This window comes from Oreochromis aureus, linkage group 2 (genome assembly GCF_013358895.1).
Source record: "Oreochromis aureus strain Israel breed Guangdong linkage group 2, ZZ_aureus, whole genome shotgun sequence".
NCBI classification, from domain to species: domain Eukaryota; kingdom Metazoa; phylum Chordata; class Actinopteri; order Cichliformes; family Cichlidae; genus Oreochromis; species Oreochromis aureus.
The window spans coordinates 11,651,002-11,665,174 of record NC_052943.1 but is presented as its reverse complement, the minus strand read 5'-3'; the positions used below and the strand labels follow the sequence as shown (position 1 = coordinate 11,665,174).

Sequence of the window (14,173 nt, the reverse complement as noted above, 5' to 3'; positions counted from 1 at the left end):
CTTTATACTCTTTTAGGGGGGCGGGGTCATCCTTCCTTTTGCACCCCATGACCTCCTTGCCCACAAACCACAATATCAACATTTCCAAGGTGTGATGTTTTACATCTCACTGTGTTGACCAACTCGTCGCTTCAGTATATCAGTTTATTTTTGTCTGCTAGCCACGTTTGACCTTGGTGACCTTGAAGTATTCATTATATTCAAGTTTTAAAGCAAAAGAAATATTAACCACCAGCCTTATTTGTCAAATCTGATTCCCTGTAAAATCGTCCTGTTTCCCAGAATTGCATTGTTGCCATTTTTGCCAATGAAGGACCTCAAGAAGGAGTGCAACGTTCAGTGGAAACTGTGCAGTGTTTCACAAGGAGACAGCCCTGAAGGGAACAGCGTCAATCACTTTGTGCTTTTAGCTCTGCTATGAAATGAAGCCTGATCCCAGCTTCAAGAGCACCATACCTCAAAAACACTTGTAATTCACAGTGACAGGCAAATACCCAATGTATGGTAGATTAATTATTTTCTACTTTTTACAGTCTGATTTTTAGCTGTTCCCAGTCAAAGTGAACCTGTATCATGATGATGGTCTACAGTGCAGATACTGTGGAGTAATACCTCCACTCAGTAGCTGTGGGTGAGGCTGTGCAGTCCTGTTGCTTTCTGTTGACCCGCTGGATGATTTGCAAAGTGCTTCTTTGACGCCCGGCTGGAGATGTTATCAGAGTCAGAGAAGTCTGTTCTGTCTCTCTCCTCGGGTCTGCAGTGCGCAGAAACAGCAGGAAAAATAAGAGTGTTTGTGAGTGCAGTACAGAGTAGAGTGGAGAACTGTTTCTGTAGGGCCCCACAGCCACCCTGAGACTCAAATCTCCCCCACACACAGTGTTTTTTTCTGTAGACCCTCTGTCAACTGTGTTTTAACCAGGTCAGATGGGGAGATGTTGCTCTTGCTTTCTAAAATTTTCTGAAGTTTATAGGGTGGCATATTGAAATGATGATCATGAAGGAGCGCAATTGAAGAGGAGAGTCTGTTTTTAAAGCTATTTTTTACAGTCAAAGACCAACAAAGCTACATTAATATCTAGAATAATGCTGCACAATGTCCAAATGCAGCAGAGTTATCACTAATGTGAGATGTAAACTCTCCATTAACACCTGGATGTAGTAGAAATACTGTATTTTCTTTGGCAGTCGGGTCAGTAGGGGCTGATATTATTTCAGTGAGGCAGCAAGGCAACTGGGCGGGGTTAACAGGAACACTTGGAAAAGTGGAATGCTTTCAAAGGTGGCAGAAAGTGTTTGGAGATTCAACAAGGATGGAGGTGTAGCTTTTCTTAGTTTTAGGCTGCTTAACTGCCATTCAAGTGTACAAGGGGGTACTTGCAACATCTTATGAGGGGATTTTTTTTAACCCTGAGTCTCACTGCACAGTTATTTAGCGACAGCATACTAAATACAAGCAAGCTTAAGTAATTTAAAGTGTCACAGGAACCATGGCAACGACAGCTCTCACCGGTTTCTCCATGATGAGCCTGCTGAGCCTCGGGTACCTGACCTGGGATCTGATGAGCCCTAACCAGGTGGAAAACGATCCAGAAAAACCTTTTATTGGCAGATTTCCTGTCCCTCAACCCCCTCATATTATTTTCATTATGACAGATGACCAGGGGTTCAATGACATTGGCTATCATAGCTCAGACATCAGGACACCGGTGCTGGATAAACTGGCTGCGGATGGCGTGAAGCTGGAGAATTATTACATCCAGCCCATCTGCACCCCATCCAGAAGTCAATTCATCACTGGCAGGTAAAGTGTCCTGTGACTGGACTGCTTCTTATTTAAAATGAATGCTTTGTATTCCTAGAATTAGACTATACTGATGTCTAACATAGATGTAACTCTTGCCTGATGAATGAAATTATTGTATTTTAAAGCAGCTTCCTGTTTTGTGAGCTAAAATATTTGAGTGCATGGGGACAGTGGAACCAAGACCACACTTCTAGAGATAATGGCAAACCTAGAAAGTGTATAGCTGTTATGAAAAAATGTGATTTTTGACTACATATTTCCAATGAAAGAAAAATTGAAAGTATGCAAAGGATGTGCTTGCTATTACACAGCCTTCTATCTGTGTTTTGACTGGCAAAAATAAACAGACACAAATCTGGAGTGTATCTTCCTGCCAATCACCATAACCTGTTTGAGGAAAACAGTACAGTCTTCTTCTCCCTGTTCTATTTTTTTAAAAACCTTTTCACCTCCCCTCTTATTCACATTTCTGTTTAACCTGTTGGATGTGATTGGATAATATGGATTAAGGCTAACGAATCTTATCCCTAAATGCAAACAAGTAATTTTTCCATCTAAATATTTTCTTAATCTTAAATTCTGCAGGTACCAAATCCACACTGGTCTTCAGCACTCCATCATCCGACCTTGCCAGCCTAACTGCCTGCCCTTTGACCAGGTCACGCTCCCTCAGAGGCTACAGGAACTCGGCTACTCCACCCACATGGTAGGGAAGTGGCACTTGGGGTTCTATAAGAAGGAGTGCTTACCCACTCGCCGTGGCTTTGACACATACTTTGGATCCTTAACGGGGAGTGTTAACTACTACACCTATGATGGCTGTGATGGCGCTGGGCTGTGTGGCTTCGATCTCCATGAGGGGGAGTCAGTCGCCTGGGGTCAGAGCGGAAAATACTCCACCCATCTGTACACGCAGAGAGTACGCAAGATCCTGGCAACCCATGATCCTCAATCCCAACCGCTGTTCATCTTCCTCTCTTTCCAAGCTGTTCACACACCCTTACAATATCCAGATGAGTACATCTACCCCTACCTTGGGCTGGAAAATGTGGCACGCAGGAAGTATGCTGCTATGGTGTCAGCTGTAGATGAAGCGGTTCGTAATATAACATACGCTCTCCGCAAATATGGATACTATCAGAACAGTGTCATCATTTTCTCTACAGACAATGGCGGTCAGCCCTTGTCTGGTGGAAGTAACTGGCCTCTTAGAGGACGTAAAGGAACCTACTGGGAAGGTGGCATCCGGGGTCTGGGATTTGTCCACAGCCCTCTGTTAAGGAAAAAGAGGAGGGTGAGCAAAGCACTGGTGCACATTACTGATTGGTATCCCACATTAGTGGGATTAGCAGGTGGTGATGAGTCCCTCACTGAGGGGGTTGATGGGTATAATGTGTGGGAAGCCATCAGTGAAGGAAAAGAATCACCTAGGCTGGAGATCCTGCACAACATCGACCCTCTTTATAACCATGCACGCACTGGCTCCCTGCAGAAAGGATACGGGATTTGGAATACAGCCATTCAGGCCTCCATACGAGCTGGAGATTGGAAACTTCTGACAGGAGACCCTGGTTATGGAGACTGGATTCCACCACAAATACTTCCAGGTTTCCCGAGTAGCTGGTGGAAGCAGGAGCGTCACACACGTCCTCGAAAAACAGTGTGGCTTTTTAACATCTCCGGGGACCCCTATGAACGTTATGACCTTTCTGAGCAGAGACCGGATGTTGTGAAGCAGCTGCTTGCCAGACTGGTGTACTACAATCGCACTGCGGTGCCTGTAAGGTACCCATCAGAGGATCCTCGGGCTGACCCCTATCTGAATGGAGGTGCCTGGGTCCCTTGGGTAGGAGATGAGGAGGAGGACAACTGGGGCAGTTTTTTTCAGAAAAAAAGCATGGATTGGAAGAAGAAGCTCAAGCTGTCCAAAAGCAGGTCATTTTTTGGGAAACTAAAAACTCGGATCATGTCCAACATAGTATAGGAGAACACAACCAAAACAAAATCACTGGTTTATCAAGAGGTGCTATTTTAGTTGAGAGAACATCTGAAGATGTGTTCTCACTCATGGGCCAGGTCGAGCTGTAGCTGCAGGTGCATGTTCGATTTCTGTAAGAATAACCGGTTGGGTCCAGTGATGTTTTCATTATTAATTTGTTTGTATCTCAATTACAAGTGTTTGTTTTGCAAAAGTGAACATTATAAGCTTCAAAAACACATGAGCGAATTCCATTTTACAGGTGCAACTGTGCAAGCTAGTGTGTTTACTGTTGTACAAACTCAAAATCTGTGTACTTGACAAGAATGACAAGGTGGAATCATCAGAAGCTTTCTAGCTTTGATCAGTGTAAATGATGACTACCTCTGTGGCAATGTGACATTAATTGTAAACATTAGTCTCTGGATTATTGTATTTGCATATTTTTACCTGAAGAATATTCTTTGTTTCTGTACACTTCTTTTTGTGCTGTTCTATACTTTTAATAGCAGCTACCTGTTCCGCTGAATATTAGAAGAGGGCTTCCTTCTTCATTTGTCACAGCTATTCACGATGAGCTTGAACGATTGCAAGGACTTTAGCAAAAATCAGTACAAAGCAACATAGCAATATGTTTTAAAAAACAGGCTTGTTTGCCTCATGGTGCCAGAATAAAAACTGATGAGATGCCCAGCCGGGCACATATATACTGGTGGACATGCATGTACAGACATAGCTGTTTCTTCTATTTTTAGAGCAGGGTAGGAGGAAGCATGCAAAACAAACAGCTTCAGTGTGTTTAAAAGCCCTGTACTATTCGCACAGGTTCACTGCACCCCTATAAGAGTGGTAGCTTCCATCTCCGCTCTAATACAGGAAGTACCCATGTAGGTTCTTTTTTTCACACAGATGGGTTTTCTCAGTTCCAGTTTAGTGGTTATATGTGTGTTACTGCCTTAACCTGTCCTGTTGTGTGCGTCCATTAAAATGTAAGTAAGCAATGTACATTCTTCTTTCCTTATGATGATTCTTATTCTGTTAATGTTCTCCATCACTTCTCTTGCTTACTACGCTTAATTAAGAGTAAGTGAAGAATTGTAAAGCTTGCTTCCACCTGTGCAGAGCTGCAGTGTTTAATGCTACTATGTTCATAGGGACTATTTGACATTTACTTTTTAAAATTTGTTGTGCTATTACAAACTTATTCTTATTCACATATAAATTTGCATCATTTGAATTTGTTTTCTTTACCCAAATACTTGTGAGTCATGTAGCAGGAATTTTCATATTGAATTCAGCCTCCTTTAATGGATAAGAGGATTCTGTGTTTTAATGTTATCTGGAGAACATTGCCTCACAGTTTCATATTGTGGCAAAGATTTGCATCCTTTTCGCGTGGTGCTTTTAACCAGGTTGTCTGCATTTTATTTGCTCTACATCTTTCGTTTCTCTTCCTTTTTGGAAAGCAAACTTATGCAAACCTACAAACAGAAAAAGACATCTGTCCTGCACACCCTGTAAAGACTGTTACACAATAAAGTTCTCCTCACAGAAGCTTCTGGACTATCTGTGACTTAATTTGTCACTTTAGTTTTGGTTTGCTCTTTCTCACACTATCTGTGGTAACCAACATACCATGTGTGGCTGACTGCTCTGAAAGTGTGACTGCAGTTCCCGGTGTTGTTTAGATTCAGGTTTTCACATGCGATTACAGCAGAGAGGAGAACATATTTGTTCATATGTGGTAAATATTTCTTAAGATCAGTTCAGTACAGCAGCCTGTCTCAGTTCTCTTTGTGTTGGCAAGCAAAGTGAGTCACTTTATTTCCTGCCCCTGTGAAAATACCCTGTCTATATCATCTCCCGTTTACTGTTTCCTGTCAGTTAGGGCTGAGGTTCACAGCAGATTTACACCCGGATTTGTTCAAAATTTTGTAGATTCATTTGAAAACATTATAACCACAGAGTGGGTGGATGAAAAGCATGGAGCAGCTTTTTATTCTTGTGCTAATGGCAGCGGGAACTCATGGTAAGATCATCCTCACAAGATGCCAAACATTTACATTTTTAGTGTGAATTATTTCACTCATCTTCTTTTGAATGCATCTTTTTCAGCTTTGGTTCCAGTTGATGAGACCACATGTGACCTCAGGATGAACACATGCCCATGCTCTCCTCTTCTTGAAGGAACTGTGTATATCCAAGTGATGACTGATGCTAGTGGCCGTGAAATGAAGTGTTTGAAGGTGCTTCCCAAGGTGAACATAACTGTGTTCAATATAAAGAAAGAAAAAATAACAATAGACAAGGAATTTAACAACAGACTAATGTCCAAGAACGGGACACTCAAGATCACAAACCTGAGGAGGAATGATTCAGGTCAATACAGCATTGAGGTCTTTAATTCAAATGGAGTCCAAGAGAAAAACATTCATTTCACCCTGGATGTTAAAGACAATGGAAAAGTTGAAGGCAAGTTATTGTAACTTATTCTTTATTGTATATTTTTGAAGTTATTATAAAGTTAATCAGAAATATAAGTATCATGTTGGAATAAAACTGAAAAACACAGTACACAACCCCTGTGCAACAAAGGGTAGAAGATGAAAACAAAAAAACAAAACAAAACAAAAACTACAAAGAGTGATGCAAATGTTTCATGTTGCTTAATGATTCTAAATTCTTGAAGAGAATGAATACAACGTTTCTTGATATAGAATTTGTCTATCTATTGGTATTTCCAGTTCTATTCATCACACATGGGCTGGTATCCATATTCATAATTTAATCTTTAACTTTAAACTTTAAAGGGACACTGAAATTTTAAACGTGGTCACTGATTAGTGTTCGCTGCACTAAATGAGTACTTTAGGCAGTGAAGAAGAAATATTATAGTAGAAAATTTGTCAGAAAATAAGCCAATCATTTCCATTTGTTGTCTGAATAATTTCACCTCATGTTCTATTAAATGCATCTTTTCCAGCTCTTGTTCCAGGCGATGAGACCACATGTGACCTCAGGACGAACACATGCCCATGCTCTCCTATTCTTGAAGGAACTGTGTATATCCAAGTGATGACTGATGCTAGTGGTCGTGAAATGAAGTGTTTGAAGGTGCTTCCCAAGGGGAACATAACTGTGTTCAGTATAAAGAAAGGAAAACCAACGACAGACAAGGAATTTAACAACAGACTAACGTTTATAATCAAGAATGGGACACTCAAGATCACAAACCTGAGGAGGAATGATTCAGGTCAATACAGCATTGAGGTCTTTAATTCAGATGGAGTCCAACAGAAAAACATTTATTTCACCCTGGATGTTAAAGACAATGGTAAAGTTGAAGGCAAGGCAGTCTGGAACTTCAAAGGTAACTTACTCATGATTCTCTAGTTTTGTTATTTTTCTAAAGTTAATCAGAAATGTAAGCATGTGAGAGTAGAACTGCAAAACCCAGTACACATCACTTGTGCAACTAATAATAGATTAAATAGAGAAAATGCAGAGACATGAAAATGTATCATGTTGTTTAATGTTTTCGATTTCTTGAGGAGAATGAACAGAATATTTGTTGATACAACATCTTTGTATCTGTTGGTATTGTCAGTTATTTTAGCCACACAAGGGCAGCTGTTTATACCACGATTTAGTTATCTTTTTATTTCTCAGTAACTACCACCTAAACTTAAAAGGCACACTAAAACTTTCCACTTGGTCACTGATTATTATTAGCTGCACTATATGAGCACATTAAGCTGTGAAATAGATGTGTTGTAGTAGGTGTGGTTCTGTAACAGGAAACAGGTGGTTTAACAGAAGTTGTCAGTGTGGTTTTTCTTCAGTGTCTAACACTACACCTCTGGTGTGGTTTGGTGGGGGCAGCAAATAATCACAGTCAGAGCAATAAACTTTATCTACATAATACTTTTCTTAACTAAGTGTTTCACAGAACAAATGAAAAGGAATAAAAGATAAGAACAAGTGTGAATCGGGAACTGTCAAGAAGTAAAGATCTTGGAAGAAACAAAACCTGGGGTTCTTGATATATCGAAGTCAATTAATGAATCATTCAGTAAAAGGACAAGCTACTGTTGTAGTCCCTGATAATAGGGACTACAACAGTCCCAAGTGCGTAATGGTAGCTGAGATAAATGTCCAAGATTCATTATGCCTTAATCTTGACTTGTTTCACGTTGGGATCTTCTGTGTTGCGAACACAGTGACATTTATGCTGAATTTCCACTGCAGTCAAAGCCAAATGAAAAAACAGCGATAATACTTTACTATTTTAAAGTTTCAAGAAACTTGAAAAAGTATGTTGTTAACAAACTCTGCATGTGGCATCTATAAATATTATAGACGTGTTTAGACCTTATGGGCAGACAGGTGGAGTAACTACTTCAAGTTAAAATGCATCCACCCACTACCCTACACCTTAAGAAAAAAGGATTATGAGTACCCAGTGGGTGGGGGTTGTGCCCAAGTGTCAATATATTTACATTCAGATAATGATAGTAAAAATAAACTGTCACCAAAATTTACACTTAAATAAATTTCTAATTGTTATCACTGTGATCTTCCCTCAGCAGACAAGTCTCTTTACCTGGTCATAGCCTGTCTGGCACTTCTCCTGATAGCAGTATCATGCTGTTTTGCGTGGAGAGAAATTAACCATCGTAAGCAAGGTAACATGCTGTCTCATGATCAACAACGCTCAATAAGCAACTGCATCATTCACTGAATAACATAATTGGATGCGGAATTTAAAAAGTCTTTGTTCTGCTGTATCTTTTCTATATTTTTACAGGTTCACGTGCTCCTGAGACCATGTACTTTAAGCAACAAGATGACTGAGCTGACCTCTCCAATAATCAACACTGGACACTGAACTAAAGATTCCTGAAAATGGAAAAAAAATGATCAAACTACAAAAAAAGAAATCAGGAGGTGACTGTGATATTTTTATTTTGTATCTGTATATACTGAAAAAGACTTGTTGGGGTTTTGTCTGTAGGGGTTTTGTAGGGTCTTTACTGTACAATATATTGCATATTGAAGCAACTGTAATTGTGATTTGGTGCAATATAAATAAAACAGAATGAAAATTGATTAAAAAACAGTGAACTGTAAAAAAAATGTATGTAGATGATTAAAAGGCTTATTTCTAAAGCTTGTCTAAAGCCTGATTATGTAACACTAAAGTAAAAAAAAAAAATCAAAATTTAAATGTAATTTTTCTTTATGTATACGATTAGTTAGAAATATAATAAAAGGTATATTAAACCTTTTGATTTTTTAAAGCTTTTTTAAAGTTTTTTTTAAAATTTGTCATTTAACTCATATGTTTCTTTTACTGAATAAAAATGTGATAAAAATAAAACGTTTTAAGAAATTGTAAAACTTTGGTATAAAATTGTTATAACTGACAGGACTGTATGTGACTGTAGGCAAATGGGGCAGGATAAAATCAAAAGAAATAACAGATCAAAATGAGATTTTGTGGAAGATGCTGCAGGCATGCCTGTGGTCTGTATGTTAACATGTTTCACTTCCTCCAAACTGTAGTAACTATTTACAATGAAAATCACTCCTTGTAAGGTGAAACCTAACATGCAATCTCAGAACACAGAACTGCAGAAAACATTTCAAAAACCTGAAGTGCTGAGATTCCAGTTTTTTGATTGCTGCAACACTTCATGTCAGCACAGTGGCTTTTAAATAAAGTAAATAAAAGAATGAAGAGAAAATTTTTCAAATTTCAGTAATATTTTCAAAATTACATGTGGTGATGTCTTATTGAGTTCATCTATTCACCTATCTACAACTGATTGCTAGCAGGAAAGTAGACAGGAAAAAACAGAAGCTGCAGATGGGTTTAAGGTGATGAGTGGTTTAAGGTGTGTCCTTCGCACTTCTTTGAAACATGCAACAGATACTGTATCAAGTATAATCACTGCATATATTTTGAGGTCATGCTTTGTGTTGTGTTATTTGGCTTAGAGAATGACTATGCTATGCTGTCAAAAACAAAATTTCATATAAATCCAACTGTCATGTAAATGTGTGAAGCAGCCAGAGTTGAGGACCCAAATGTAGACTCACAGGCAAAACTAAACTTAAATGTAGCTTTTTTGCTGAATTACCAAATATGGTAACCAAGGAACTCATAAGGAAACTAAACTGAAATATATTAAGCAGACGGCACGCACACAGACGTGGAGGATAAGAGAAATCACGACAAGGAACAGAAGGAAATGCAGACAATTTATACAAAGGGGATAAGTGAAGAGAGGAAACACCTGGGAAACAGGGCTGGACATGACCTAACAGGCGAGGCAGCAAACAACTGAACTTGATGGACAAAGGACAAGTGACTATCAAAATAAAACAGGAAGACATGAGAAACCCACACTGAGACGCAGACTGACTAAAAACAGGGAGCAGAGGGAGGAGACAGAGACAAGACTAAGGAAACAGATAAATACAAAGGGCACGACTAACTCTCAGAGGAGACACAGGAACGAGTCAAAGACACAAAAGGAACCTAACAAAAAAGAAACTAGTGTAACCCTCTCAAGGTTATCCACTGCTGTTCAAGTCAGTGATTTAATGTTTAATGTATGCAGTACTGATTCTGTCCAACAGAGGGCAGTGATGGCGCTATAGTTGTCCTGCACTGCATTATGCGGCAAGAAGAAGAGCTGCAGCGGAGCAGATAGCCAGCAAGCTAGAAGAAGAACGCACCGAGCGCATTGAGTACCGAAGAGAATAAGAACTGTTTTTTCTAAGTGTTAAGGTTCTTACAGCTACAGACTTATTAGGATTTGCTTACCATGCATCCCTTTTTCCAGTTGTTTTTTTGCTTTGTTGGGACATAGTGCGAGAGACAGTTGCTGGATACTCGATCGGCGATTGGAAGGTGAATCCAGTGGGGTTTTTCCAGAGACGCATCGCTTCAGCCAGAAGGACGCATGAACGAGGATTTTACTCATCTTTGCAGATAAGCACTGGGCTTATCCACACACACACACTACCCGGTAGATTGACAAAGTTTTTCTCAGAGCTCTGAATTTATTTTATTATCATTATTCTTTACTTCAACACCATATTTTTTTTTTTTTTCTTACCTCACCAAACCAGAGTGGTTGGTGGAGGTAGAACTGAGATAAGAGACATAAATGGACTAATACTAATACGGAAACTGAACTGACTGACTGAAGGGGGATTATATTGGGTTTTGTATCAGAAGTGTTGTTAACATTCTGCATATTATTGAAGTTGCTGATGAGACTGTTATGTGTTGTGTTGTAATAAATGCCATAGAGTGTTCTCTATAAGACAGCATAAGGAGGTGTTATAGTTTTCTTGTTCCTCTTCTCCTCATTGAAAGTACCTAGAACATCCATGTCCCTAAGTTAATCAATTAAGGGATCGATTACAAAAGTTGGCGAGCCAGCCAGGAGGAGTAGATGGAAAATTAGTTTGAAAACACTTCCATTTAGCTGATTTTTGTAAGTCTTTGTTTAAAATTTCACAGCTGTTGATTATTAAGTCTTACCGCTTTTTCACAATGTATGCAGAACAGGAATATGGTACTGATATGAAGAAGTGTGTATACATTGAAGGAATTACAGCAATAACTACTGATGATCAAATTACAGAATTTTGTATGCAGTTTGGCTGTGTTGACAAAGTTCTTAGAGTAAGACAGACAGGGCAAGGTACTGGTGTTAAAGCCCTGGTGGAGTTTGAATCTGAAGAAACTGTCGTAAAGCTGGCTTCCACCCTCCTCTGTACCTTCCCAGCGTTTCGAACCCAGACATTATGTGGCGTGTAGATGGTGCCTGTAAACTGCTCAGTCTTCGAAGACAATGTCACCCACACTTTTCTCACGGCAACAAAGTGACAGTTCGGGCTCAGAAAATGAACCAGATTCTGATAATAGTTGGACACCCCTGCTACGTAGACAGACTGCAAAGAATAAAGAGATTGAAGAGGTTGTAGCCGAAACCACTTCTAAAGTAAAAGGACAGAGAACTGTCTCCAAGCCAACTCACCCTGTCTCTCAACTAACATTAGACAATGATGTGTACAACCCTCCTGAAGTCCAAAAGATAATCGTGGAGCATGTCATCAAAAGCGATGCCCCTCCCACTCCAAGTCAGGGCTCTAAAGGTCTTCGCCCATTTTCAGGAAGAGTTCCTAAACCCCAAAATGAAGTAGATTTTGAGACGTGGTCACTTCATGTGGAACTCATGATTCAAGATAATCTCCCACTTGATGTACAACGCCAGTAAGATTCTTGAGAGCTTACTCCCCAGCTTCTGACTTGGTGAGGCAGCTTGGCCCACATGCGGCTCCTCGTGAATATGTCAAGCTTCTTGGCTCAGCTTATGGCTTAGTTGAGGATGGGGAGGAAATTTTTGCAAGGTTTCTGAATACCCACCAGAACACAGGGGAAAAGGCATCTGAGTATCTTCAGCGGTTGCAGGTGTTGCTCACCACAGCTGCACAGAGGGGTGGTGTGAGGAGTTCAGAGACTGGGAAACACTTGCTGAGACAGTTTCGCCGCTGCGGCTGCTGGGATCAGTCCTCATCTTAGCATTGCAGTCTGAACTGAATTCAGATACAGCTCCTGACTTCTCTGATTTTCTTCTACAGTTACGGACTGAAGAAGATAGAAGGGCTGCAAAATTTGATCGAATGAACCGTCATTTTGGGGTGTAAAAGCTAAATCATCCGTACACATGCAGCTGGTCCCAGACATGTCTTCCACGCATGATGTGAATACCAGTGTACTTCAGACGTACATCACAGAAACAGAGGATTTGAGGAAGCAGGTAACTGAGTTAAAATGCAACTTAACAAAAAGAAAGAGCAAAGGATACAAAAACACGCTGAAAAGAGAAATCCCACCCTAAATGCCTCCGCTAGTATAACTCCAGTTACAGTACAAGCCCAACAAATGGCACCTAAACCCAGACCAAAACCTTGGTTCTGTTTCAAGTGTGGTAATGATGGACATATAGCCAGAGAGTGTGAAGGTCCTCCAAATAAGATCTTGGTTGATCAGAAATACAAGGAGTTGAGGGAGAGGCAAAGAGAGTGGGAAGCCAAATATGGTCATTTAAACTGGACTGGGTCGCAGTGGAGGGACTGACTGCACCCAAGAATGAGCCAGGATGTCCCATAAGGTTTCAGGACAAAGAAAAAGTCACATGTGAAACCCATTCCCAAGCCCAATTACTCTTTGACTGTCTTCCAACAAGGCTTATTGGCCCAAAGTGTACTGCAGCAGTCTCCATTGAAGGAAGTCAGTGTAACAGTCTACTTGATTCAGGTTCCCAAGTAACCACAGTATCAAAGTCCTTTTATGACAGGAACCTTTCTAGTCAGAAAATCTTTCCCATCCAGGATCTGCTGGACATTGAAGGTGCTGGTGGTCAGGAAGTGCCTTATCTGGGATACATATCCACAACTATCCATTTCCTGAAAGTGTCATGGGAAATCAGCTGAGGTTGACACGCTTATTCTTGTAGTTCCTGATCACAGGACAAACATGGAAGTGCCCTTGCTGATAGGGACTAATACCCTGGATATTTTGTATGAAACAGTTGGCTTAGGAAAAGGTCAGCCAAATCATGTCTTACAGGAAAAAACATCCATCACTCTCCACTGGTGAAGCATCTCTATCACAGGTTCAAAACCCGTCAAGACAATGGCAGAGTAGGGAAAGTGAAACTGCAGAGCAAAAAGTGCATTACTGTTCCTGCAGGGGAAAAGTGGCCTTGAATGGATATGCAAGGAAGGTCACAACAACATCTGACACAACCCTGATGGTTGAGCCTCTAGAGTCAACCTTGCCTGGTGGGCTCTTGTTTTGCAGTTTTGTAATGACACGGCCTTTATGTTCATCATTTAAGGTCCCGGTTCTAGTTAAAATGACACAGCACATGATATTAAAATACCTGCTGGCCAGGTTATTGCAGAACTCATCCTTCCAAAAGCTGTGTCATCCTTGACTGAAAGAACTGTCAAAACTCTGTCAGGTGACCAATATCCGTCGGTTCCAGCTACAGCTGCATGCAACTCTGTATCTGTGTCTGACACAGGAACACTTACCTTTGACTTTGCTGAGTCAAGCTTGTCTGAGGAGTGAAAGAGAGAATAACAAAGAAATTAAACTCAGTTTCTGAAGTTTTTGCTCTTCATGATCTCGACTATGGCCACACCACTCAGATTAAGCACAGAATTCGACTCTCAGACCCATCTCCATTTAAACAAAGGCCCAGACCCATCCACCCTTCCGACTACGAGGCAGTCAGACTACATTTAAAAGAGCTTCAAGATGCGAACATCATACGTGAGTCAGAGAGCCCCTACGCCTCTCC

General features: G+C 40.4%; 2 protein-coding genes across 5 annotated transcripts; both read left to right on the top strand.

The window, feature by feature from the left end:
• The first annotated feature begins 1,487 nt into the window (after positions 1–1,487).
• On the top strand, positions 1,488–3,838 carry arsia (arylsulfatase family, member Ia). Its single transcript, XM_031744636.2, has 2 exons — positions 1,488–1,801; positions 2,390–3,838. The coding sequence occupies exons 1-2, from the start codon at positions 1,488–1,490 to the stop codon at positions 3,786–3,788; spliced, it is 1,713 nt and encodes a 570-aa protein (XP_031600496.1). The 3' UTR covers positions 3,789–3,838.
• A 694-nt stretch (positions 3,839–4,532) lies between these two features.
• On the top strand, positions 4,533–8,707 carry LOC116324090. 4 transcript variants are annotated; one of them, XM_031744634.2, is made up of 6 exons: positions 4,533–4,771; positions 5,721–5,811; positions 5,898–6,254; positions 6,766–7,152; positions 8,369–8,467; positions 8,590–8,707. In XM_031744634.2, exons 2-6 carry the CDS (start codon positions 5,757–5,759, stop codon positions 8,634–8,636), a joined length of 945 nt encoding a protein of 314 aa, XP_031600494.1. In that variant the 5' UTR covers positions 4,533–4,771; positions 5,721–5,756; the 3' UTR covers positions 8,637–8,707. The 4 variants fall into 4 exon arrangements, with proteins under 4 accessions (XP_031600494.1, XP_039473762.1, XP_031600493.1 ...); XM_039617828.1 differs by having other exon boundaries at positions 5,671–5,811; XM_031744633.2 differs by having other exon boundaries at positions 4,534–4,771; positions 5,667–5,811.
• Positions 8,708–14,173: the final 5,466 nt, after the last annotated feature.

Excerpts from the sequence above, each read along its gene's own strand:
- arsia (XM_031744636.2), top strand. The coding sequence starts at position 1,488 with ATGGCAACGACAGCTCTCACCGGTTTCTCCATGATGAGCCTGCTGAGC. Across the intron at positions 1,802-2,389 it reads AGTCAATTCATCACTGGCAG|GTACCAAATCCACACTGGTC; the intron begins GTAAAGTGTCCT and ends TAAATTCTGCAG.
- LOC116324090 (XM_031744634.2), top strand. The coding sequence starts at position 5,757 with ATGAAAAGCATGGAGCAGCTTTTTATTCTTGTGCTAATGGCAGCGGGA. Across the intron at positions 6,255-6,765 it reads AGACAATGGAAAAGTTGAAG|CTCTTGTTCCAGGCGATGAG; the intron begins GCAAGTTATTGT and ends CATCTTTTCCAG. Across the intron at positions 8,468-8,589 it reads AATTAACCATCGTAAGCAAG|GTTCACGTGCTCCTGAGACC; the intron begins GTAACATGCTGT and ends ATATTTTTACAG.